General features: G+C 42.1%; 1 protein-coding gene and 1 long non-coding RNA gene across 6 annotated transcripts in view; one reads left to right on the top strand and one right to left on the bottom strand.

The window, feature by feature from the left end:
- The window catches only part of E2F3 (E2F transcription factor 3), an 81,577-nt gene extending 66,140 nt beyond the window's left edge, over positions 1 to 15,437 (top strand). For 2 of the 3 annotated variants that reach the window (XM_081518054.1, XM_081518055.1), the window contains exons 2-7: positions 1,769 to 1,880; positions 3,124 to 3,325; positions 4,717 to 4,875; positions 8,153 to 8,267; positions 10,031 to 10,166; positions 11,818 to 15,437. In XM_081518054.1, coding sequence (XP_081374180.1) covers positions 1,769 to 1,880; positions 3,124 to 3,325; positions 4,717 to 4,875; positions 8,153 to 8,267; positions 10,031 to 10,166; positions 11,818 to 12,080 — 987 coding nt within the window. In that variant the 3' untranslated portion in view covers positions 12,081 to 15,437. Of the gene's footprint in view, positions 1 to 1,768; positions 1,881 to 3,105; positions 3,326 to 4,716; positions 4,876 to 8,152; positions 8,268 to 10,030; positions 10,167 to 11,817 lie in introns of all 3 variants that reach the window. The other variant, XM_081518053.1, reaches the window with a different exon arrangement.
- Positions 1,314 to 27,251, bottom strand: LOC145516664 (uncharacterized). Of its 3 annotated transcripts, XR_014061628.1 has the most exons (6): positions 27,125 to 27,251; positions 24,013 to 24,191; positions 9,385 to 9,411; positions 4,252 to 4,449; positions 3,161 to 3,230; positions 1,314 to 2,520 (listed from the first exon to the last, which is right to left on the bottom strand). It is a non-coding gene; the product is annotated as an uncharacterized LOC145516664 (long non-coding RNA). The 3 variants fall into 3 exon arrangements; XR_014061626.1 differs by lacking the exon at positions 9,385 to 9,411 and having other exon boundaries at positions 3,161 to 3,303; XR_014061627.1 differs by lacking the exon at positions 9,385 to 9,411.
- Positions 27,252 to 27,310: the final 59 nt, after the last annotated feature.

Raw genomic sequence — 27,310 nt, 5'->3', positions numbered from 1 at the left:
CACACCTTCAGAAGCCCAGCTCAAAGTGCTCTGAGGGAAAAAAGAGGCCTTATTGGCTAGTATAACTGAAAAGTCTGGGGAAGACCAACTTCATGACCTGACCCAGAGTTCTGAAGGATGGCCTCAGACTCCCATCTCTCCTTTTCGGCACTCTGCTTTCCCCTGGGGAGGCCTCATTTTCAGGCCACTTCCTGCTAACAACTTAACCTTACTAACAAGCCACACCCCTTCCTAGCAGTAGATCCAGAAAACTTCCTTGGGTTGCCTTGTTCACCCAGCTTTGGTCCTAGGCCATCTGACTCGATCACTGTGGGGAGGGTGAGGATGGAAAGAAAGACCAGCCTAGTCGGGGTCACCTGTGTACCTGGATACACCTGTCTATGGGAAGAGATGCTCCCCAAAGAACTATCAGGGAACTTGCCTGATGAAGAGGGAATGTTCGCTGGGCCAACCAAAGCAACAGGCCCATACAAGGATTTGACGGACTGTTTGGGAGCAGATGATGACATGCAGAGGGCTTCCCAGGTGGTACTAGTGGTAAAGAACTCGCCTGCCAATGCAGGAGACATGAGACGGGGCGGGGGGAGGGGGGGGTTCAATCCCTGAGTCGGGAAGATCCCCTGGAGGAGGTCATGAGTTTAGCTTTTCCATAGAGAAGCTGGATATGTGTCATCAGCTGATAAGTTGTTACTTCAGTGTCTACGTCATGGGGAGTTATTTTGAAATTGTGAATCTCCTCTTTAGAAGAATCCACCCTGAAATGAGCCTAAATGTACATTGCCGTGTGGGTGTCTAGTTGGTACCACCCCTGTCTGAACGCCCTTTACACCCATGCAGTCAGCAGTCAACAATTACTTAATTACCTGGCTTCTCTCCTTGTCTCTACACTCTGGGAACCAAGGGACTCTTTTATCTGTCTTGCTTAACTCTGTTCCCTAAGCCCAGAGCCCAGTACACAGAAGACACAAAGTGGATATTTTTAAAGTGAAAATCAGATGGAAAAGTTGGGTGAGAACTTTTCGTTTGCCCAGGTTGATAGCAAAATGCAGAAAGTAATCCTAGTGGAAGCCCAAGATTGAGTGTTTGTGGTATTTTTTATTCTGATGAATGACCATTTGTAGTCTGTGACTAGTTGTGTTCCTGTTCAGTCACTCTTTCTTTCATTGAATATATCAATATGTGTATATATATAGAGAGAGACTCTGTGTGTGTGATTGAATACCTACAGAAATCCAGGCTCTGTGCCAAGCCCTAGGTATGCAAAGATAAATCGGAAACAGTCCCTGCCTTAAAGGAAATGAGAAACAGATAAATAAAGTAACTCTTATATCCAGCAAGTGTTATGATACCAACAAACACAGAGTGTTTGGGGAAGCACATGGAAGGGGGTTCAGTCCAGGTCAGAGATGGAGGTAGCAGCCAAGGTTTGTTGGGGGAAAGTGAATTTAAGTTCCATGGTGCCTGCGGTATTCTTAGTCTCCAGCCCCATGCCTGGCACATGTGTTGAATCCATGAGTAAATGGACAAAGTGGCTGCAGAGCCTAAGCCTGAAGGATTGTTGGATTTTTCCATCCGCGCACAGGAGGCGAGAGCCCCGCCTCAGAGGGTTCCGGGGAGCCCAGGCTGGAGGGAACGGAGACCCAGAGGAGGCCAAGGGGGCCAGGGTAGGGCTGATGCGAGCCTGCTGCGTTTGGCAGGAGCCAGGCCACAGCCTTACTTGTGATCGTCCACGTAACTTGCGACCAACTACTATACTCTCTTATTCCAGGCAAAGCGCAGGCTGGAGCTAGGAGAAAGCGGTCAGCAGTACCTTTCAGATGGTTTAAAAACCCCCAAGGGCAAAGGAAGAGCTGCACTCCGAAGTCCAGATAGCCCAAAAAGTAAGGATTCTGTCATCTCTCCCTCTCCCAGGTGTGAGCTTCCCAACTTTCAGAGCTTGTGGCTGAAGGGACGCCGAGGTGTGGACAATTTTGGCATATTTGGTTCTTTTTCATTTCTGTCTTTTCCTGACCAAAAAAATAAATATAATGTGTGCATACACCCAGTGAAAGGTTTACAGAGTGAGTCTTGTTACCTGTATGCTGACTTCAGGGGAGGCCTCTGTTGATGTGTGCAGTTTCATTTTTCAACTCAGAATGTAAATTCTTTGGCACCATTCTGTAGTCAAATCTAACTTTAACTTTCCTTCATGGGCCTTACTTGAGGGGCCAAGGCTAGCTGGGCGTTAGGTGTGTTACCTCTGTTGGCCTAAATCTCTAGCTGAGCATATGGCAGCATAAGAATCAATGGAGACCAATGAATTGCAGCTAGTTTCCATTTCCATGAACACGATCATTGTTTCTTTGAGAGAAAAGGAGGTTGTAAATGGCTAAATTGTCCTTTATGTCTCTGGCATTTAATGTGGAGGCTAAATTAATTTAGACTTCATCCTCTCCTAGCTCTTCAAACTCTCCTGTAGTGTATGAATTAGGCAGTCCACAAATTGTGTGCTATACTCGGTTAAACCTTTGACCTGTGTACCTATAAGAGAATAAATACAATACTAAATGGAGATATTTCATACCAGAGGGATGGGGAGATGGGACTGAAAGACTTTCCTAGGCATTCTTCATCGACATTATTTGAAAACTTGGTGAACAAGTTATATGTAAACGGATAAAGGAGTCTGAAAATCCAGTTAGGATGGGTCTGTCATCAAAGGCTGGAGAGGTTCACAGTCTGAACCCATTGAGCTAGGCTCCATGTGTGCTGATGCCATGAGGCTACAGCACTTTTCATTCATTTGGTAGATAGTTTTGAATACCTACCATGTGTGAGATACTTCACTAGTTCCAGGGGGTAAGATAAGTCAAAGTAGAAACTACTGAGAAATTCACAGTGAAACACTTTCATCAAACACGAATTTTTACCATCCCTTCCTTTTCTAATAAAGCAGTTCATAACTTTCTATGACTCATCAAAAACATCAGCAACAACAGCTTTGCTTCTGACGCTAATTCCTGGGCTGCTGGGGGAGAGGGGGCTTGCTTGACTGCAAAGAAACCCTTCATTTCTTTACCTTTCCCCCTATCCCCCCCACCCGTTCGGTTTTTGTTTTTCTTTAAGCTCCAAAATCTCCCTCAGAAAAAACAAGGTATGATACATCCCTTGGTCTGCTCACCAAGAAGTTCATTCAGCTACTGAGCCAATCACCTGATGGGGTCTTGGATTTGAACAAGGCAGCAGAGGTGCTGAAGGTGCAAAAGAGAAGGATTTATGACATCACCAACGTCCTGGAAGGCATCCACCTCATTAAGAAGAAGTCTAAAAACAACGTGCAGTGGATGTGAGTATGGGTGACCCCACCCCCCCACCCCCTCCCACCCCCCGCCCCGCTGCCAGTTTGCTGGCTCTGGGCTGGGGTGGGGGTGGGATTCCTTGCAAACTGCAGTGGGGTTTCTCCCAGCCCCAGCTTTCACACTCATGCCCACACTTCATTCCTTTTTTCTCCTATTCTCTTCTCTCTCCTCTCTTCCCTCCTCAGTTCCTTAGCCAGAAGTTCAAAGTCTCTTTACAAAGAGACCTGTTTAGATGGTGTCATAGATAAAAAGATTTATATTCAATTAGCCTCAAGCAAGGGGCTCTTGGGATTAAATAGGGCCCTGCAGATGTACAGTAACACACTGTTCAACTGTCACCATGATATCAGCATGTGTGCTCCCATGTAATCTAATAGATCCTTACACAGGTCTCTGGCTTGTCTCTAATAGGAATTTAGAAACTATCTATGCCTGTGTATCAACACATTCGTGTATATACACAGTATCTATCCATGGTTCTCACTGCATATTAACTCACTTTCTGTGTAAATTAAGTCAAGACTTAAATGCCTTGGTTCCTTCTGGAAAGCTGAGATGATAATACTTGTCACCTACACACCCACACGCATGATTAAATGTGTGATCACATCATTTGTGAATTATGGACAGAGAATCTGAACACCCAGTATTTGAGAAACAACTTCCAAAGCCTTATTAGAGGGAATAAGTCTGTTATGTGTTGACTTGGAAAAAATACTGCTTCGAACATAATAAAACAAACAGGTAGTTTTTCTGTACTTTTTGGAATTTTGTGACGATTCAGTAACCCATTTTAGCCAGTGGTTGAGACAGACCTGTTGGGGATTGGTCTTTGTTCTTGCATCCAGCACATCTGTGTTTCCTTAACCTCCTTTTCCTTTTTAGTTGTTGATATAAGACCCTCAGAAATTACCTAGGTTTTTCATGCTTTTTTTGGGATGCTGTTTGGTTGAATTTTTGAACCATTCCATCTTTTCCTTCCATTCTTTCTACCTTGCTGTTTCTCTCCTTTTTCCCCTCATTTCTTTTTCCCCACTGGGAGGCACGTGGCAGGAAGAAGAGCTGCCTCCTTCTGCCCTTTGAATTTGAGTCTTCTAAAGAAACAGGCCACCTATGGAGGAAAGAAACCTGAAAATAGCAGTGTTTCTTCACTTAATTTCTATGGTGTGAAAAGTGAAGGACTGTATGTATAAAAAAAAAATATGTATAAACGTTCTAATTTTAACATTTGGCTAACAAGCAATGTGACCTCCTGCATCAAGAGGGGACATTTACCCGAAGGACCATTTCTCCCAGCCCTCCCTTTCACTGCCCCACCCCTACCCCCACCCTTTTGGCCTGTTGAACAGCCAGGCAGAGTCTGTGTTTGGATTTCCAGGGGCTGCAGTTTATCTGAGGACGGGGGCATGCTGGCCCAGTGTCAAGGCCTGTCAAAAGAAGTGACCGAGCTCAGTCAGGAGGAGAAGAAATTAGATGAACTGATCCAAAGCTGCACCCTGGACCTCAAACTGTTAACCGAGGATTCAGAGAATCAAAGATATCCTTTGTGGCACCTGTTCAGTGGGGGGTCAGTGCTTTCTAGACTATTTCTAGAGTTGACCATCTGACTTGTATGTGCAAGGTAGAATTTTACCCTAATTTCGCCCAAGTAAGTGGGTGGGGGGGGTCGTCCTATCATCTCTCTTTTGATAACCAGGTGGGAACTGTTTTTTAAAACATTTTATTCATGTGTGGTTGGGACATATGGGTACGTTCATAGCATAAGGCAACACTATTAATGAAATCCATAAAGTGTCAGTATTCATATTAATGATAACATTCAGCAGATTCATCTTAGGCTTCCTGGATTTTGGATGGGTATTAGCTGTCATTGTTGGGGTTCTCATATTCTGTTTTCTTTTCATCAGATATTGGAAGCAGTTGGAATTTATTGACTCTGTGACTGAACTATAGTTGAAGGAATTGAAAGAGTGTAAGAAGAATTGTTCTATAATTTTTAAAGCACATTATGGTGGCTCAGTGGTAAAGAATCTGCCTTCCAATGCAGGAGAGGTGGATTGGATTCCTGGGTGGGGAAGGTCCCCTGGAGCAGGAAATGGCAACCCCCTCTAGTATTCTTGCCTGGAGAATCCCATGGACAGATGAGCCTTGTGGGCTACAGTCCATGGGGTCACAGAGTCAACACAACTGATCAACTAAACAACAACAGTGCTGAATCACAGCACTGAAAACTGATTTCAGAAGCACCCTTAGGCTTAAGAAATCTCAGTTTATCCATTTTTCTAGTCCTTGAAAGCAAAAGTATTAAAAAGCCAACTCTTGTTCTTAACTGGCTGACAATCTGTTGACTAGCTGAAGGAAACTTACTGGTCATCACTTCATGTCAGACCATAGAGGAGAGCGATTACTTCATTGTGTTGACAAGAAGATTTTGCAATCTTCTCAGTTATTAGTAGAAAACAAAACCAGTATTTTAAATAATACTATCTCTAATTTTAGCTCCACATTTATCTTTGTTAGACAAAAAATAAAATGTGACCTGCCCAGTTTCTTGTAGTGTCTCATCTAAAGTAACCTTTCCCTTAAAGTTATGGAGACATTTATTTTCCAATTCAAGCAGTTTTTTAAAAACTCAATTGTTCATTTCCTGTTGGCCAAAGGATTAACCTTGTCAGCTGATGGTTAGTGAGCTGGAGAAGAGGTGTGATGATTTGACGCCCACCCCCTCTCCCTCGGTGGCCAGGTTGGGTTTACAGGGGAAGAAATAAGAATAGCTGTAGCTGGGCTGTTTCCTACATTGTGTAGTCAGGAGCCCCTTAGAGGAGGAGATGTGGTTTTTATACATGATTGGCAGCTTGTAGCCTTATCACCTACATTAGCTTTCTCTGGGGCCTTTGTTGCAGAAGGTGAAAGCTTCCTTGCAGGGGGCTGCTATCCCAAGAAACAAATTCAGAAGGGAGCCACAATGGAAGCACTTTTAAATCTGTAAGATTAGAGAATATGTTTGCACAATTTATTTCAATTTGCCATCCAGTTCCGAATGTGGTACAGCTTGTTCACAAATGTGTTGAAATTTCCTTCCTGCAGCAAGTTGGGTAACTGTAGATGAGCTTTTAATAAGTTGTCAGATAGCTTTCTGACAGTGGGCTGTGGGGCAAGTACCTAGTTATCAGTTTCCCCATTGTTCTCAGTAAAAATTCACAACTGTCAAGTCTTCCATAAAGATAGCAATTGGCTTCCTTGATGAGACAGATGATGACCTAAAACCTAGAATCCTGCGTGAGCTGTTCTGTCAAGCTCAACAGTAAATTAGCTGTTGTCTGAACTACTGAGACTTAACATGATAGTCTGTGAGATGCTGGATGCTCAGTCACTTCAGTTGTGTCCTAACGCTTTGTGACCCCATGGACTGTACCCCACCAGGCTCCTCTGTCCATGTGATTCTCCAGGCAAGAAGTCTGAAGTGGGTTGCCATTTCCTACTCCAGTAGTCTGTGAGAGATGCCCCTAAATGTGCATGCAGGGAATTCCCTGGGGGTCCAGTGGTTAAGACTCTGTACTTCCACTGCAGGGGGCAGGTTTGATCCCTGGTCAGGGAACTAAGATCCCATATGCCACTCGGTACAGCCAAAAAAAATTTTTTTAATGTGCGTGCAGATTATGGGTGAAGGTGTTTTTTTCTGGAGAGTAGGTTCATAGCTTCCTTTAATTTCTAATAAAAAGCTACTAATCTAAGGGACATCATTTCCTCTAGGCTAAGTCCTATGACTGTATCAAACATATTAGATCACAGACTCCTTTCACTATGTTACCTTCAGAAATGCCTTCATTGGCTTGTGATTTGCTGTTTCATCCTAGGCATTTTTTTGTAAGTTAATATAAAAAAGCAACTGGTTAAAGCCACTGTAGATTAATTGTGTTATTCCATGTCCCTTATAAAAGAAAGCTATGTGACCTATTCTCTAGTAGCACCAAGTCAAAGCCTGTCTGTCTAAGCAAGCTTGCACAAATACTTTTATCATATAATAAATACCATATTCTTTCATAATATCCTCTTAGGTTTGACTGTCAGTCAGGGCACTTTAAAGAATTGTTCAGTGCCCGGAAGTAGCTACCAAGAGTACTGAATGTGATTTTACTCTCTTTTCCACAATGATTTAGTTTGCAGAACATCTGGAAGCTGCTTTCCTCCTGGTGAGCACTGAAATATTATAGTTAATAATATTATATAAAGGACAGTTTTCCTAACAGAAATAATGACACTCTTATCAGCAAGCAGTCTATAACACAACCAGCCCAGGTGCACTTAAGAAAACAAGCTGTCTGCCTGAGTGGGACTTGGAGTTCTTCCACGGATAAATGTATCTGCTACTCATTCATTCATTTTGGGTGGCTGCTGACACTTTCTAATAGTAGAGTAGCAGATAGAAGTTACTGCAGTTTCAACAAAATTGTGGCTAATAGAGCTCAAATTTTTTCTGTAAATTGGGATTCTGCCATCATTCAACTTGAGTGACAGAACACTCGAAATCTGGTTTGAAAAGCCCTGACCAAACTGAGTTTTAGTTTTCTTTTGAGAGTTTAAATATTCTGTTTCTGTGTTTATGTTAATATCTTAAGTAGCCATGGACTTTTTAGAAATGGGCAGGAAAAAAGCTATATATTTGATTTGTTGTTTGGAAGATCCAGAAGGATATATCAGTATCTTCTTATAAGACGTAAAATACTTAAAATTTTTCCATGCATCTATTTTGTTCTGTTCATAATGGTTACATCTGAGACAATTAGTTGGAAGAGTTCCTTAACGCTCATTACGTTAGCTTATGTTACATATCAAGATATTCGAAAAATTAGTGGCCTTAAAGACCAAACTGTTATAGTTGTGAAAGCCCCTCCAGAAACAAGACTTGAAGTGCCTGACCCAATAGAGGTAAGGAGATATATCTCTGTTCATCTGCAGAGATCTTTTTGGAATGCCTGGTGTTTTTTTGGTTTTCTCCAAAAAAATAAACTTTTTATTTTGCATTGGAGTATAGCTGATTATGTCGTGATAGTGTCAGGTGAACAGTGAAGGGACTCAGCCATACATAGACATGTATCCATCCTCCTCCAAACTCCCCTCCCTTCCAGGCTGCCACGTAACACTGAGTAGAGTGCCATGTGCTATATGGTAGGTCCTTGTTGGTTATCCATTTTAAATATGGCAGTGTGTACCTGACCATTCCAAACTCCCAGCTGTCCTTCCCTCCCACCCACCCCTACAACCATAAGTTCATTTTTTAAGTCTGTGAGTCTCTGTTTTGTAAGTTGTAGGTAAGCTCATTTGTACCATTTCCTTTTAGAGTCCCCATATAAGGGATGTCATATGATATTTTTCCTTCTCTCTCTGACTTACTTCACTCAATATGACACTCTCGAGGTCCATCCGTGTTGCTGCAAATTGGAATGCCTAGTGTTTAAAGAATCATTGACGTCAGTTAAAATCCATATTTTCCTGAAAGCTTGACAGTTCTTTCCCATCTGTTTTACTTAATTCTAACCTTAAAAACATATCAACAGTTTGCTATGTATTGAATGTCCAAAAAGTCTAATTTTAACATAGCAGGGCATTCAACTCAAAGTGGTTGATAGTTTGCAAAGTGGTATGGGGGCCCTGTCCCTCTTGTGGGTTACTCTTTTTCATAATTTGTTATCTGGTGGTTCTGATTGATTTGAACCAGTGGGGACTTTTATGTTGATTACTCTGGATATGGTCCCCACCATGAATAGAGATACAGATGTTTTAAAGTAGCTCCCTACCTTATCTTAGCACATGTAAAGAATTTATTCATTTATAACACATTAACATTTACAAAATCAAATGAGACTTTGGGTTTGTTGATAGGTGAGAATATTATAAGAAAATAAGGAGCATATTCTTGTGATTGTTTTCAGATATACTTTGATAATACAAGCTTAGACTATAAGATAAAGAAATGTGGTAAAAGAATGCACACAAAATAAAAAGAATGAAATTTACAAACTCCCGTCTAGGGTAGAGTTCTCACCTTAAATGATCATAATAGGTTTATGACCTAGATGAAGAAGAATTTTAAATATTAGTGTGCTGTATTCTTTTGTTAAACTCAGTTCCTAGCACTTAAGACTACTTACTATTCATGCAGTGGTGATTAAAGTTCAACATAAAAAAACCGTACTCTTCAGGAATGAGTATCATGGAAATATGGTATTTGGAACATTTAAAAGACCTTTTAATGGTTTGCATAAAAGAAATAATTTTTTAAAAACGATTCACCTCCTCTTGGCAGGGATCAGCAAAGCTTTTTTTTTATAAAGAAACAGTAAATATTGTTGGCTATGTGACCCCTTTAGTCTGTTGGGACTACTCAGGTGCACAGCCCTACCGTTACAGCATTAAAAAAAAAAAAAAGAAGAAGCCAGAGGCAACATATAAACAATGAGAATGAGTGTGACTTTTGCCAATAAAACTTTATTTACAAAGCCAGTTGGTGGACAGGACTGACCTTTGGGCTGTAGTTTGCTGACCCCTGCTCTAGAGGTTGACAGTCATTGACTGAGATAGACTACCAGTGGAGAAGCATAAGCAACAATGAAAATTACCCTTACTTTCCATTTTTCCATGAAAATTACAAAACAGCTTGCAGTTTGAACTTTTCTCACTTCTATTCATAGAGCCTACAAATACATTTGGCAAGTACCCAAGGACCCATTGAGGTTTATTTGTGTCCGGAAGAGACTGAATCACACAGTCCAATGAAAACAAACAACCAAGACCACAATGGGAATATCCCTAAACCCACTTCCAAAGGTAAAAATTCCACTTGTGTCATTTGGAAACTATGTTAAAAATGAAGGCAACTAGAAGGATCCTGTCGGAGAAGGCAATGGCACCCCACTCAGGTACTCTTGCCTGGAAAATCCCACAGACGGAGTAGCCTGGTAGGCTGCAGTCCGTAGGGTCACAAAGAGTCGGACACAACTGAGCGACTTCACTTTCACTTTTCACTTTCGTGCATTGGAGAAGGAAATGGCAACCCACTCCAGTATTCTTGCCTGGAGAATCCCAGGGACGGGGGAGCCTGGTGGGCTGCCATCTATGGGGTCGCACAGAGTCGGACACGACTGAAGCGACTTAGCAGCAGCAGTAGCAGAAGGATCCTGTATCAGAATCACCAGTCTTGACAAGAAACAAAAACTTCTATCATTAATGTTACATTTAAAAAAAAAATTCCAAATAGTTTGCAGAAGAAAATAATGATCTTGGGCAAACGGCTTCTCCACCCACTAAATGGAGTCCCCTCAGGCTTTTGCTATAGGCAGAAACTGTTTCTTTGCAGTGTTTTGGAAAACCAGTGAAAGTGAAGAGTGAAGGTGTGAGCTGTCCAGCTGAATCACCAGCTGTACTTGGCCGCATACCTCTGAGTGATATCACAGAGATCATTGGAGAGGGAACTGAAAAAAAGTTGGGAGAAGGAAGCCTTTTGCTGAAGAAGAAGTTTTATCTTAATTTCCCCCCCCAGTGTGATGGGGAAAGAATAAGGGAAGAGAAGAAAAAATAAATCTGATTCCTCCCTTCATTGTCTCCACAGCAAAGGAAGCTCTTTGTAGTCTTTTTGTTGTCTCAGATTGGAGATATGTGCTTAATTTTTTCTCCCTCCCAAGATAGCAGCAAGAAGTGATTTAAGTAATCAGACTGGACTTAATATTGAGCAAAAAAAAAAAAGGCACCTCAAATGGTAAAACCAAAGACCGCTTTCTTCCCCCACCCTAGAACTTCAAAGTGGATGTGTCCTTTTATTTGTATTTTTAGGATTATCTTTAATAAGCTAGTTGTTCAAAAAAAGACTTAGTTAAAATCAGTGATCTCTACTGGGGAGCCAATTTTTCAGTCTGCGTGTTTTGTTTTCTTTTGTTTTTCCTAAAGGATGACTAACTGGTATCAAGAACTTGTTTTTGAACTTGTTAGTCTCTAATCTTTGAAGCTACCTGTATTCTTGTTTGCTAACAGTTAATATTTTAAAAGATGAGTGAGTAGACAAGAACAACAAAAGGCTGACCAGAGTCCCTACTTAACAATGCCCATTAGTATAAGAGGTGATCTATACCATAATGTCAGGCTTCCCTGGTGGCTCAGTGGTAAAGAATCTGCCTGCCAATACAGGAGACGTGGGTTCCCTCCCTGGATTGCGAAGTTCCCCTGGAGAAGGAAGTGGCAACCCACTCCAGTATTCTTGCCTGGGAAATCCCATGGACAGAGGAGCCTGGCAGGCTACAGTCCATGGAGACACAAGAGTCAGACATGACTTACAGACTAAACAACAACAATGTTGTAATGTCATCTAATTGTCCTTAGCAAAAGAATGCATGCTTCTATAACAGCAACATGTATATGCTTCCTCCAAATTAGATTTTTGCCTGACTTATTTTCTTGTTTCCACCACCTTTTTCTTTCTTCTCAGACTTGGCTTCAACCAACTCAGGACATAGTGATTGCTCGATTTCTATGGCAAACCTTTCTCCTCTGGCCTCCCCGGCCAACCTTTTACAGCAGACTGAGGACCAAATTCCTTCCAACCTAGAAGGACCATTTGTGAACTTACTGCCTCCCCTGCTCCAAGAAGACTATCTCCTAAGCCTCGGGGAGGAAGAAGGCATCAGCGATCTCTTTGATGCTTACGATTTGGAAAAGCTCCCGCTGGTGGAAGACTTTATGTGTAGTTGATTATGCTTTGTGTGAACTCCCCTTATAAACCAATATTTTTTTATTATGGAACCAGAACATGTGTCATACAGTGTTGTCCCTTCCTCCCTTCTTCCTCCAACATAGTATCATGAAGTAAACTACAGACTTCAGAACAAAGCTGACATTTTAATGAATTAAAAAAAACAAAACTGTCTTATCTACGCACAGTTGCAGGCTCCCTTGGGAAAGTCCTGCCTTGCCCCAGGCTCCAAAATCTCCTGGATGAGTCAGCAAGTGAGAAAATGTGCAATCAGGTGTCTCTCACCCGTCCTCTTCCTCCCTCCCTCCCTCCCAGATTGGCTTGCTGTGCCTGACGGATGGGCTGTAGAATGGGGTCTGGCCACCTGGCCCACTCGAAAACAGCAATCTTCCTTAATAGCATTTCAAGCCGTGCCTTCTCTGCAGAATGCATGTCTTTGGGGTCTGCTAATTTGGGATGGAAACTGCAGGAACTGTAAACTTGAAGTCATGCAAAAGTATGAAATGGATTTCTTCAGCTCTTCTTAGGAATATTTAAATTACTGTCATAATTCAGTTTAAGCTATGGACCGCGTGTCCCACTCGGAGGCCAAGAGATCTTCCACAGACTTTCGGATGAAGAAACTGTTCTCAAATATTCATTGCAGATACAGAAGAACAGTCGAGTTCTGCCCCTCTAAGCTGTTGTGGATTTTCCTGTCTCCATAAACCACTCCCACTCTCTTGCCCCCAACGTATTTGTAAGTTTGAAGTTTATAGCAAATGCCTACTTAGGAGTTCTTTGTGGATTGTTTTTTTTTTTCTTCTTCTTCTTCTTCTTTTTTTTAGCTGCCATTTAAGCATTCCTGTGGCACCCATCAACCATTTCAATTTAATTGTTTACTTTGAAGCGGTTTTTGCTAATTCAAATTATTTTAAGCAGAGGTAGAGAACCTCTACTGATCAGAGCATGTGTGATCTAAGGCTTAATAGTCTCGGCAAGAAGCTTTGCCCCATCTCGCTTCCTTCCCCAGGAGGGGGTGCTCGGAGCGAGTGGAGCTCGCTGACATGGGGCGGCCCATTGGAGAGAACCAGGTCAGACCCCAAGGAGCAGCAGGTATGGATGGATCCCTCCGTCCCTTGGGCTTCCCAGGCCCCCTGTGACCGGGGAAAGGGCTCTTACACTGCACTCAGGGAGACCACTTCTCAGGATGGGGTCGGATGGAGAGGCCTCTGGGGAGAAGGACATCCCCCATCGTGAGTAGCATGCTATCAGTGGCACTTCGCTTCAGCTGTTGAGAGCAGGGAGCTCCCACTGTGTCGGCAGCTACAGGAGTCCTGGCCAGAACCCCTGTCCCCCCTTTCACTGTGAAGGAGCAGGTTGGACCAAGGAAAGCTGGGGCTGTAGAAGCAAGGCAGGGCAGGATGCCAGGGCATCTCCCACTTAACTCTTCAGGAATGGCGTCCCAAATCGGAGGCTTCCTGACAGCGGCAAAATCCTACCAGTTGAGTCCAAGAATGGCTTTCCCATTGGCCAGGGGGTAGATGGCCATCTCCCACTGGGGATGTGGCAGAGTACCTCACATCCATTCCTTGGATGCTAACGACTGTGGGAATGAGGGAGTCATCTAATAAATAAATTAAACCTCAACACCAAGAACGGTTGAGTTGAATTGCTGTTCTGCCTGACACAGTGGGAGGCGCATGGTAGGCACTCGATTCAACAGGATGGGAAAAAAGAAATATTGGGTTGGCCAAAAAGTTCATTTGGGCTTTTCCATACCATCTTATGGAATATTCCTTATGTATATCCCTTAGGAAAAGTACAAAACAAAACCCACGAAAGCCCCAGCCGATTTACTCTAGGTAGATTTCCACAATATGCAAAGTGGTGGTGGGGTCAACACAAATGACACCAGCACTTTAAACTATTTGTGTAGGTATGCATGGGTGTATGTTTGAGAAGAAAAACAAAGGTGCAGTTTATCCTCCTTTTTCTTCGGCCTCCATCCCCACCCTCCTCCCCTGGACACACACTGGACTTGGTCCGAGATGAAGCATTGGGTGGGGGAGGGAGGGGGAGCTTTGTGTCAAGTGCCTACTGGAAATGCACTGTGGGGTTTTTTTCCTGTATGGGAAACCATTTATGCCAAGCTTTTCCCTATTTCCCATATTTATCTCATCTGGTTAGCTGCCTCTGCTTCCAGCTTTGTGTAATTCTCTTTGCCAGCTGCACAAAGCTGATTTTTTTCCAAAGTCTAAAGACTGAGCTCACCTGGCTAGGTGGTTGTGTGTTTGGTTGAATTTCTCGTTAAACCTTTTCGTAACGTGATGCCGTATTTATTGTTTTAAAAAACGAAAGGAATCCTAATAAGTCTTAAAAGTTCCTTCATGCATAAGGCTTTCCCAGTTAATGGGCTTAACTGGTGTACAGTAATTAGACGTCCATACTGTATTCTGTTTGCATTAGTCCTTTTCTTTTTGACATAAGTTTCTGGCACACGAAGTGGGTTAGTACTACAGTATTTGTGTTACTTTAAGTACTGAGTATGCAGGTTTCCTGGTACCATTGAGTTGCTGCTATTAAAGCTCACACATGAAATGGCTAAAAGTTACAAGTGTGCAAATTATGACTGCGTGAGCCTTAGAGAGTAAATTGTATAAAGAGCAACACATGAGCTGTCAAACAGTGTTAGGTGTGTGTTAATATGTACAGATTTGTGCGTAGTAATCATTTTATTTAAGTTGATACGCAGTCTCCTCATATTTTCATTATCTAGCAATTTTGTACAAAAATAGCAATTAATTTGTAAACACTGCCAGAATATTTTCTAGCTGGTTTGTAATTTTTTAAGAGTGTTATTTTGTTTTTTTTCTTGTTGTTGTTCTTGTTGTTCTTGTTGTTGTGGTGGTTCTTGTGTTCATTTTTGTTGTAAGTGTAGATCTGTAAATACAATTGCAGTATTTAAAGCTTTAGCTTTCAGGAAAAAGAAAGTAAGAACTCAGTGTGTGCATGACAACTCGTGTGTACTAAATGAGGGATTTGAAGGAAGATGCCTTGCAGAGTGAGTCGGGTGGCAACTGTCCGATTGTGGGAATTTCTTTTCCTGTGGGGTACGAGATTTTGTCAAAAGGAAGTATTTCTCCCAGAATTGGGAGTATGCAAACTACTAATCAGTTTAGCTTTGTGTTGTATGCTAGTTTAAAAAAGAAAATATGTAATATAATGTAAAAAAAAAAAGCTTTTATGATGGATTTTGTAAATAGATTTGTTACAGGGTAACCTGTTCTCTAGCTGTGATCTTACCACTTCAAATGGGTGTAATTTGAATAAATTTTGTATGGTAAAGGATCAATAAAATGAATTTTTTTTAAGAATTCAGCCTTGTGGATGGTTTCTTACTATTGTCTTATGCTCCTACATTTTATTTCTAAAGACATGCTTAAGTTAAGGGGAAAGTTTGAACAAAAATTCAAAACATCATATGCCTTACCATCTTTTTGCGATCTGGGGAACATTAGGCAGTTTTTTGACCACTTGTGTTTGCCACTTTAGGAAGCAAAAGAACTTGCCATGTCTCTGATCACCTACAGAAGCCACCCCAGATATGGAAGAAGGATTTGTACACCGAGAAAACATCAAGTCAACTTTTCTTCCTCATAAGAAGCTTGAAGCCAGTAGACTATTTCTCAATACTGGTAATTGCCTCCCTTGTTCTAGATTCACTCCATGTTGATTAAGAGAAGTAGTTCATTTATTCATTCAGTCACTCTTTGAATAGCATGAAGTGATTACTATATGCCGGATACGGCTGTAAGTGCTGGAGTCCAAATAGAAAAAGACATAGATTCTTATCAGCATGAAGAAGCTTACAGTCTAGTAGGGAGAGAAATAAGTTTTAATTAGGAGAATTAAATTCTGAGGACAGGCTCTCAAGTGATTTTTTCTTCTGAAGCCATATTTGGAAGACTTAAGGATAGATGCTTCGAGGCAAAAATGGAAATGAAGGGAAGATAAAGCCTTGCTATTGGAGAGCTGTACAAGGAGGAGAGAGTCTGATCCAGAGAGCTTTAGGGGGCTATGCATCTGGATGCAGGAAGGTTTGCAGAAGACTGCCTGGGTGGGTACAGCTCAATTGAATAGCCAATGGATTCATCTTCTAGGATCTGGGAAGCTGGGGAGCACCTGAATCCAATCTAGACTACAACCCATGTATCATGAAAGAAAATGGAAAGATTAAATGGTAGGTCATGCCTCGGGATACGAATGAGAATCCCTGCCCTGCCTACTTAGAATTAATCAGCCAGTAACAAACACATGAAAAGATGCTCAACATCACTCATTATTAGAGAAATGCAAATCAAAACCTCAATGAGGTATCATTTCACACCAGTCAGAATGGCTGCTATCCAAAAGTCTACAAGCAATAAATGCTGGAGAGGGTGTGGAGAAAAGGGAACCCTCTTACACTGTTGGTGGGAATGCAAACTAGTACAGCCACTATGGAGAACAGTGTGGAGATTCCTTAAAAAACTGGGAATAGAACTGCCATATGACCCAGCAATCCCACTGCTGGGCATATACACCGAGGAAACCAGAATTGAAAGAGACGCGTGTACCCCAATGTTCATCGCAGCACTGTTTACAATAGCCAGGACATGGAAGCAACCTAGATGTCCATCAGCAGACGAATGGATAAGGAAGCTGTGGTACATATACACAATGGAATATTACTCAGCCATTAAAAAAAATACATTTGAATTGGTTCTACTGAGATGGATGAAACTGGAGCCCATTATACAGAGTGAAGTAAGCCAGAAAGAAAACCAACAATACAGTATACTAATGCATATATATGGAATTTGAAAGATGGTAACGATAACCCTATATGCGAGACAGAATAAGAGACACAGATGCATGAAACAATTTTATGGACTCTGAGGGAGAAGGTGAGGGTGGGACGTTCTGGGAGAATGGCATTGAGACATGTGTATTGTCATATGTGAAACAGAGCACCACTCCATGTTCGATGCATGTGACAAGGGCTGAGGGCCGGGGCAATGGGATGATCCAGAAGGATGGGATGGGGAGGGAGGTGGGTGGGGGGTCCGGGAAGGGGAACACATGTAAACCCATGGCTGATTCATGTCAATGTATGGCAAAAACTATTACAATATTGTAATTAGCCCCCAACTAAAATAAATAAATTTATTAAAAAAAAAAAAAAAAAAAGAATTAATCAGCCAGGAGTCAGTCAGAAGTTAACAGAAATACCATTAACAGCAGGAAGTTGCAGTGATCCACGGAATGCAAAGAGCAAGCTTTCTGTTGTGCCCTTAAGTCTGGGACCTGAAGACTGAAAGACAAATAGAACAATTTCTTAAAATATTCTGGAATGTTTACAACACTAGGAATTACTATTATACTTTGTTGTGCAAAGATTACTATCAAAAAGTTCTGGAATTCTTTATGCCGGGGTGTCTGAAAAGTGTTGTGGGAAACAGGGACAAAGTCCCATGTTATCACGTGCCTTAGAAACAAAACTGAAAATTCTGTCATGTTGGGCTTCTCAACAGAAGTTTTAGGACTTGAGTATATAGAACAGAAAAGACAGTTAGTTCCTAGGGAAAAGGGAAGATGTGTGTGTTTTCTCTTTCCTACATCAATTTCAGTAGCTGCCTGCACACATCAGGAATACAGAAACAAGGGAATCAGAACCATGTTTTAATATAAGCAGGGAATTCAGATAAACAAACCAAAAACATTAATTAAGGCCTACTTTTTCAACTTGAACAAAAACATGTCAACTAATAACGACCAGAGAGTCACAGGATTTGAGTTGGAAAGCAACCTGATCCCGAACAAGGAGCTGGTTTTATCATGTGACAATTCAGTGATCACTTTTTTTTTCATCAAGATAACCATCTCCAGAATCCTAATCCAGTGCTTTTTCTGCAATATTTTAAGGTCTCCTAGTTCCTTCTCCTCAGACACACATATCAGAAACCTGCCTCTTCCCAGTTTTACTCTTGGAACCACACCCTGGCTGACATGGTTAATTCATCCTTCTGAGTTAACATCACTTTCTGGAAGATCTGTGACCATCCTGTCCACTGGCACTAATTTCTTGTACTCTTCCCCGTCATGTTTCATGGATGCTATCTCTATCTTCTATGCCTCTGCACAGGTACAAACTGAGAGAGATGGAAACCATTGGAAGTCTAAGTTGAAGGACTCCTCAGTGATTCTTTTGTCCTCAGTCTTTGATAAAAATGGATTTGCTGTATTTAAACAGAGGAAGAATTGAATCCACAACAGCTTAATAGGGTGTTCCATTTCCCCCTTGAGAGACTCAAACTTCTCTTCCTGTACAGACTACTTTTCGGCTCCAGAGGCCTTTAAGACTTTTTTTGTGCATAATCAAATTCAGGAACAGTTGCCTCAGCTGAAACCTACATTATACTGTGTCTCTCAGCCTTGAACAGCCCTTAGCATTGTACAGGGCTTTACAGTTTACAATGCATTTTCATCTGCCTTATCTCTGCATCTAAAGCCATTTGTAACTGATGGCATTAGCTGCAGAAGTAACTAATCAATCTAACAATGACAGAACAGTATGTGGGCAGTGATGTGAAGAAAGGACGAAAAGTACTTAGCTTTAAGCCATACTCTGAAGACCCAAGGAACAAGAAAGAACACTGATTCCACAGGAGAGATCTGAAATAAAGACATCAGTAAGTAAAAATTAAGCCATGTCAACAGAGAGCATGTTTCGATGGGTTAGGGATGGGAAGAGAGGTTGTATGTGCTTAGAAATGGGAGGAAGCAGAACGAGACCCAAGAGGCTAGAAAAGAAGCACAGCCAAATCCTACCCTTGGCAAGAAACCAAAGTACAGTTGTTCTTCAGTCAAAGAGAAGGTACCATCACCATTGACTCAAAGTTTGGTTACCTATCAAAGGAATAAAGTGAGTACTAAAGACAGGGACAGGCATAGGGGTGCAACAAAGAAAAGGAGACAATAGAAATTGTAGAAATGATTCTCTTACCTGGTCTTGAGAAGGCGCTAAACCAGCAACAGGGGGCAAAGTTATTTCTAAGTGAAGAAGAAAGAATTGGATAGGACTCCTGCTCTGGCAGTGTGGCAGATTAAATGGCCAGGAAACCCTCCTGTTACAAAATATCTAGACTGCACAGAAAAAAAATTTTATTATACTGCTGAGATAAGCCTAAGGTTGGCTACCAGTTGTATTTCTAATACTGTTGCTGGAATTAAGAAAAAAAGCCTCAGGTCAACAAAGAAAGCCTGAAGAACTAAATCTAAGATTCAAATTAAACCAGAGAAACTGGAAGAAGGCTCTAGTGCTCCAGCTCAGAGTCATCTCTCTGGCTTTCAGCAGAGCAAACTCATCCATATTCTGGACAAGACCACATAGGGCCACAGACTGTATCTACCAAATATAGTGTTAGTCATTCAGTCATGTCCGATTCTTTGTGACCCCGTTGACTGTAGCCCCCCCAGGCTCCTCTTTCCATGGAATTCTCTAGGCATGAATACTGGACTGGGATGCCGTTCCCTTCTCCAGGGGATCTTCCCAACCCAGAGATCGAACCTGGGTCTCCTGCATTGCACGCAGAGTCTTTACCATCTGAGCCACCAGGGAAGCCCCTAATATAAGATCACAGTGAAAGGTCAACAAATACAAAAGGAAACAAACCAGCATTGATAGCAGAAGCAGAAAACATCAGATTTAGACCTCAAAGAATTCAAATAATGGAATTATCAGATATAGTATATAAGATAAATATGTATGAAGTGTTTAAGAAACAGTACTACAAAAATGAGTGACAAAGAAGAAATGATCAAAACCTGCCACAGAGACTTGGAAAAGAATAAAATGTTAGGAATTAAAAATATAATTGTTGAAGAAAAGAAATGATGGCTAAACCAGCAGTTTAGATACAGCTAAAGAGATCGAAATGAATTGGTATGACAAAATTACCCAGAGTGTAGCACAGAAAAGGAGATGGAAAATATAAATACATTTTGAGAGATCCAGATAATAAATATTTTAAGCATTGTGGGCCATAAGGTCTCTGTCAAAACTACTTAACTCTGTAGCATGAAAGCAGCCATAAACAGTCAGTAAATAAATGAGCATGGCTGTGCTCCAATAAAAATTAGGGATGCTAAAATTTGATTTTCATGTATTTCTCACTTGTCATGAAATAATATTCTTCTTTTGACTTCTCTCAACCATTTTAAGAATGTAAAAACTGTTTTTAGCTCACAGGTTGTACAAAAAGAGGTGGTGGGTGGTTTCTGGTCCAACAGAAGAGTGTTGGAAGCTGTCATGCCTGTCCTCACAGCAAGAAAAAGACTGAACAATGTGAAAATCAACAACCATCAGAGTGAATTACAAACTGGAGGAGGGCTCAGACCAAGGGGCACCTCCCAAGACTGCTGCTGCCAGTGCCCCTGCCCCCATGGTGAGGCACTGTGACCCACGTCTTCACAGGAAACCCTCCAACACTAGCAGATCTCTGCTATTTCCCAGTGGACCACAGAACATGTCACATAGGAGCACCTCCATAAATGTTGACTGCTTTACCTAGTTTCTTTCTGCCCCCCAGTTAACAGTAAAGAAACTGAGACTCCAAGAGCTTAGGTGATTTGCTTAAATTCACAGGGTTAATAAGTGGCAAACGGGATTTGAACCCAAGGACACTTGACTCCAATGTTTTTTCACTCTGCCACACCACCTCCAGGAGCAACTAGAACAGGCGGGCAAAATAGATCATTCTAGCCTTATCTGGAGATGCTGACACTACCCGGGGGAGGTGCAGAGTTCTGTAACACATTTTTTTAATAGAAAGATGACTTCAGTATAAAGACCAAGCCCTTGCTGACCTCACTTACTTCCAGAATATTCTCACACATGTGTGCAACCCTTTGTGACACAGACACATATCACAACTTGTACCTCACTGCTTCCTGGCCACAGAGTTGGGCTGCACTTCCCTGTTGCCCTTGCAGTGAGACACGGCACATGGCTGCCTTCTACTCAATGGAATGAATGAAAGCACTGGCCATCACCTCCAAAGCTGGTCTTTAAAACACCAAAAAAAAAAAAAAAAGACAGCCAACTATATGTTATTTATAAGATATCTACTTTAAATATAAAGACAGTTAAATCAAAAGTAAAAGAATGGAGAAAGATATACCATAAAAATACTAACCCAAACCAAGTGGATTCGCTATATTAATTTCAGATAGAACAACACCATTTGAATTAGTGCCCCACAAAAGCAAACACTTAGGCATAAACCTAATAAAATATGTATGAGATCTACATGCGGAGAACTGTGAGGCTCTGATGAAAGAAATCAAAGATCTGTATACATAGAAAGCTATTCCGTGTCCATGGATAGGAAGACTAAAAATTGTTAAGGGCTCAGTTGTCTCCAATTTGACCTATAGATTCCATCCCAAATTAAAATTTCATCAAGTTATTTTGTGGATATCAACAAAGAGATTCTAACTTTTATATGGAAAGAGAAAATCCCCAGCATAGCCAACCCAGAACTGGAGAACACAGTTGGAAGACTGATACTACCCAACCTGAAGAATTACTATAAAGCCATAATGATGAAGTCAGTATGACACTGGTAAAAAGAATAGACAAACTTATCTGTGGAACAGAAAAGAGAGTCCAGAAGTAGAACCACAAAAATGTAGTCAAGTGATCACTGAGAAAGTAACAAAGGCAATTCAATGGGAAAAGGACAGTCTTTTCAACAAATGGTGCTACAATTGGACATCTACATGCAAAAAAAAAAAAAATCTAGACACAGTTTTTACCATTTTCACAAAGATTAACTCCAAATTAATCATAGGCCTAATGTAAAACACAAATCCATAAAACTTCTAGAAGACAGAATAGAAGAAAATCTAGGTCCCCTTTGGTTTGTTTATGGGTTTGAGATACAACACCAAAAGCATGATTTGTGAAAACAGTTTTGATAAGTTGGTCAGTTTGATACGATAGTAATGGTCCTTTATTCTTAAAAGTAGGTAGTGAATTCACAGGTACTCGTTTTATTATTAAGCATCAAGCTTACATTCATGCTGCATATAATACTTTGTAAAATAATCACACAATTTTTTTAAAATTTTGAGGTTGGGCCTCAAAATGTCACAAGGATTAAAGGTAACGGATTGGTATGTTCTGCCACAACCAACTGATCTTCACTAAGTCATGTCTGACTCTTTTGCGACCCCATGGACTGTCGCCCGCCAGGCTTCTCTGTCCATGGGATTCTACCGGCAAGAAGACTGGAGTGGGTTGCCATTTCCTTCTCCAGGGGATCTTCCCCACCCAGGGATCAAACCCGGTCTCCTGCAATGCAGGCAGATTCTTTACCAGCTGACTTACCAGGGAAAGGTGACAATTGCTCTTTAGAGTAGCAAATATGATATATTAATACCTGATATATTGCTAAACCACCATAGATTGAATTATCTTTTTTTTTCTGTGCTGCACACTACAATAAAGCCTTCTGATAGATAAAAATAGGGAATTGGGTAGAATTAAGAGAAAGGCAAAGGTTTACAATTCATTATTTTTTTTTAAAGCCAAGAATTACATCAGAAACAGAACGCTTAGAAGAGAAACAAGTAGACAGAAAAAATTAGTTTCACCTCAGCAGGACGATGGTGTGCTCTGCCTAGCCCTTCTTTGAAGTGCTGATGTGTGCAGACAAGTTCCACGAACTGCCCTCGATTAAAACTGCTTTTCCTCCAGGCCCCTTGTCCAGCTGGGTTCAGTTACCTTTTCAAAGGCCCCAGGCACAACCTGCTTGTGGACAGGTGCCAACAGGGTAGAGGTCAGTGAGAGCAGGAACCACCACTGATACTGAACTGTGTGCCTTGCCCCTTTTGTAGTAATTTCATGAAAATACTCAGCAAAAACTGGAGTAAGAAAGGATTTTTTTAAGCCATTCTTTCTGATTTATTCTCTCTTGACTCTGTCTTACCTCTAAATTTCACAGCTCATATCATATCATCTTTGCCTTATCTTCTTTCTTCCTTCAGGCCTGCTCTTTGTCAGAAGATCACAACCAGTGTGAACTTGATTCAGATGCCTATCGATCCAGCACTGATCTCCCACCCCTGAGCCCAAATCCCATTTTACCACCCAGAGTTAGTATTTCGCATCTTAGACCTTAATATTCCAATTCTGATGCTCACAGTATGCACTAATGAAAGAGCAGAGACACTCAAACAATATTGCATTAACTATTCTCTGGAAAGAGTCATTCAACTCATTTTACAACCTTCTTTGGTTCTCTGATCTTTTTTTTCCCCCACTTATTGTACTTTGAGGGAAAATTCTATATAATCTATATACTTTTATCCTTTAATTGTTTAGTTTCTATCTCTTCTTTGCTTTCAAAATAGATTTTTCGGTATTATCAACATTTGGCTTAACACATGAAGGTCTAGAAGCATCTAAAAGTTACTTCTGACACTTTTTCATTTCACCGCTTATGTTTCAAAAATCAGAAACCCTATAATTGAATAAAGCTGCAGTTGTGTGGATTTCGTCACTGAAGTCTCACGTTTCCTCCCAAGCAGTCAACCAATATTCATCATCAAGCCCCAGTTCCCTACCACCTACAAGTTCAGTCTGGCCTCTTCTTTAGTTCAGTGCAAACTACCCACACATACACACACATTAAGAGTCTGCAAGTCACCCACAACACACAACAGTCTCTCAACACTCATCTAGTTGCTAATTACGAGTCATTCTTCTTGACACTGCCTACTAGCTCTTTTTCTATTTCTCCCACAATACTCAAAACAACAAAAGAAACAAGTTCCTCTTCCCTAGGTGCAGAAAAAAACTAGCTCTTTATGCCTTTTTTTATATACCCTTGTTCTGTACCCTACCTTTGTTATTTAGAAGGTGCAGGGTCTCCTTCACCTCTGCTAGAGGCACAGCACCCAGTTCCTGGTGGATCCAGGACAGACTAGCATCCAAGTCCTACACCAGCCATATTCAGTCACTTCATCCACCAGAGGCAGCTGCAGAGCCCAGGCCATCCTGGCTCCTTCCTTCTGTGATTCTCCTCAATGAGGGCAAGACAAGAAAATTCCAAATCAGTATCTCCCACCTAGTACCGGCCAGCCACGCCTAAATCCAACCCACACTGCCTGCACCCTTTGGCTCCTGGCTCTTGGCTGCACTGACGTTAAAAATTTCTCTCCACAGTTCTCTGCAGCTGTGCGAGGTCCCTTTCACTTAAGTCTTCCTGACCATCTGGAAGCACCCTGGACTCCCTGCATCCCCCTCTCTGGCTCTCCCCTTAAGCTTGTGCTTCCCAAACAGACCAGCAGCAGTGACCCTCCTGCCGCCTACTCTGTGCTCTGAGGAGACTTTGCCCCCTTCAGACTGGAAGCCCTCTCCCTCCTAGGATCTTCTCTCTCACTTCCAGCCAGGACTAGCTTCAGGCCATCCCAAGATCTTTTCCGGTTACCCTTTCTCAACCCAGGACCCTTAGAACCAAATCCAAATTTCTGCTGAGTCGACGACTCCCTGTCCTGTGCAGCCCTGTGTGCCTGGAAACAGAGATGGAGAAAACCCAGCTCCAGCTTGAAATCAGACTAGCCAGGCTCCTCCACCGCCCCAGCTATTTAGCTTCTGAAAATCGCAGAGGTATTTTCTTTCTGGTGAAATCACAATTTTGTCTTCATATATATATATAGGTGATTCTTTGACATAACTGAAATAGTACTAATGCTATGTCATTTATGAAAACTTTTGCTTTAGGATGACTGTTTTTCTTTCTAGGGTAAAAAAGTGATATGATAATAGAAAAGGAGATGGGGACTACTTCCCTGGTGGTCCAGTGGTTAAGACTTTGCCTTCCAATACAGGGGTTGCAGGTTTGATCCCTGGCCAGGGAGCTAAGATCCCACATGTATCAGAGCCAAAAAAACAAAATATAAAACAGAAGCGATATTGTAACAAATTCAATAAAGATTAAAAAAAAAAAAAGGAAATGGGGACCCCTCTCTGGCCTTTCCCCATTTTGTTATGTACCACTTAGAGCTGCTACTCTGGAGATGCCTAGGAGATGTTGAACGAACATCACATAGAAAGCCTCAACTCTTAGTGTTACGTACATAATAAAGTTCCTATTACTTCAGTTATCAAAAATATAATGGTTTCAATGTAACCTCCTAAATTATATAGCTGTATAATTAAGGAGACTTTCCAGATGGTTCAGGAAAATTCTAATGCCATCCATATTTATTGAACATATTCAGTTATAATTACAAAGACCCTTTTCTCAGTTCTCGTGTTGATCTCAGCAACTCTCTCTTATTTGAACTCACTTTTTAGCCCTGCCACCACCAAACAAGGCTTCCCTGGTGGCTCAGACAGTAAAGAATCTGCCTCCAATGCAGGAGACCCAGGTTCGATCACTGGGTTGGGAGACATCCTAGAGAAGGGAATGGCAATCCACTCCAGTATTCTTGCCTGGAGAATTCCATGGACAGAGGAGCCTGGCGGGCTAGAGTCCATGGGGTCGCAAGAGTCAGACACGACTGAGCGACTAACACGCTATACACTATACCCCCAAACAAAGGGCTTCTTCTAGAAGTCATTATGTTTGTAGATCTGAGGAAAACAGCATAGATTTTGGAGGGGGGGCCGGGGCACTGTGCCAGGTCTTCGTTGCTATGCATGAGCTTTTTCTGTTGTGGTGACTCAGGGCTACTCTCTAGTTGTGGTTCATGGACTTCTCATTGCAGTGATTTCTCTTGTTGCAGAGCTCTAGAGCGCTCAGGCTTCAATAGCTGTGGTGCTTGGGCTTAGTTGCTCCTCAGCATGTGGGATCTTCCTGGACCAGGGATCGAACCCACGTACCCTGCATTGGCAGACAGATTCTTAACCACCTGACCACCAGGGAAGTCCCATAGCATATGTTTTAAGATGGTTTTGTGGAGAACAGTTTAAGCTGGTAAAAAAAAAAATTAAAAAGCCTGTATATATACGCGTGTGTGCTAAGTTGTTTCAGATGTGTCCGACTCTTTGCGACCCTATGTACTGTAGCCTGCCAAGCTCCTCTGTCCATGGGATTCTCCAGGCAAGAATATTGGAGTGGGTTGCCATGCCCTCTTCCAGGGGATCTTTCTGACTCAGGGATCGAATTCTCCTAAGTCTCCTGCATTAGCATGTGGATTCTTTGTCACTAGCGCCACCTTGGAAGCTCCTATATACATATACCACATCTTTATCTATCTATCTGTCAATGGCTATTTACAATGGACATTTAGGTTGTTTCTATGTCTTGGCTATTGTAAATAGTGCTGCAATGGACATGAAGGTGCCTGTATCTTTTTGAATTATGGTCTTCTCCACCTGAAAGGTACACAATATTTAAATCAACTATACTTCAATTAAAAAAAAATGCCTAGAGCTGTTTTGACAACACATTGTATCATTGAGCACTTGGCTTTCATTATGCTTTGAATGGTGAGAGATTGATGATTTGTGCTGTTTCTTTTGCAACTCTTAACAGGAAGGCTGGAATGGAATGGATGTGAGAATCAAATCATATGATTGTAGCGGTGGCTCCCCAGCCCAAACCCGAGGTGTGATGATCCCTTCCCTCTTCCCTCCCTGGACCAGCTAGTGCTCTCTTGAGGCAGGGGCTGATTCATCGCACCTCTCTGAGCCCAGTTGCGCCCAGCCCATTAGGCCGCTGCTCCCACCACCCACTGCTGTACAAACTGGCAGACGGGAGCTCCGCTCTGGAGGTGCTAGCTCCCAGACCACCTTGTTGGTCGCACCTTGTTGGTGCAGCCAGGAAAGGGCTGAGCCCACGGTTCCCGCCGCCTCAGGCAGTGATCCTGGTTAACGGGTGTGTCAACTGCCTCTGTGTGGCCTTCATGATTTCTGCCGCCTGCAAACGTCACTCCACTGAGGACTGGAGGATGACGTTGCTGGAGCGGCGGTTACTTCTTCGGACCTGGCAGCTTTCTGGAGTCATACCTTTCAGCTCACGGTGCTGTGGTGGCAAGATGGACACCAGTTGTGGCGAGATGGGCACCAGTTATGGCGAGTACGAGTTATAGCGGCGGTTGGTTGGTGTTCATATCGGCCCCTCCCCCAAGCAAGCGACCAGTAGCGAGCAACTGTCAACTAGCGACCGTTAGCGCTCCTGCTCAGCCATTGGTC

The sequence above is a fragment of the Giraffa tippelskirchi genome, chromosome 8, assembly GCF_054371585.1.
Source record: "Giraffa tippelskirchi isolate mGirTip1 chromosome 8, T2T-mGirTip1v1.2.pri, whole genome shotgun sequence".
NCBI lineage: Eukaryota > Metazoa > Chordata > Mammalia > Artiodactyla > Giraffidae > Giraffa > Giraffa tippelskirchi.
This window is presented reverse-complemented; position numbering and strand designations above follow the sequence as displayed.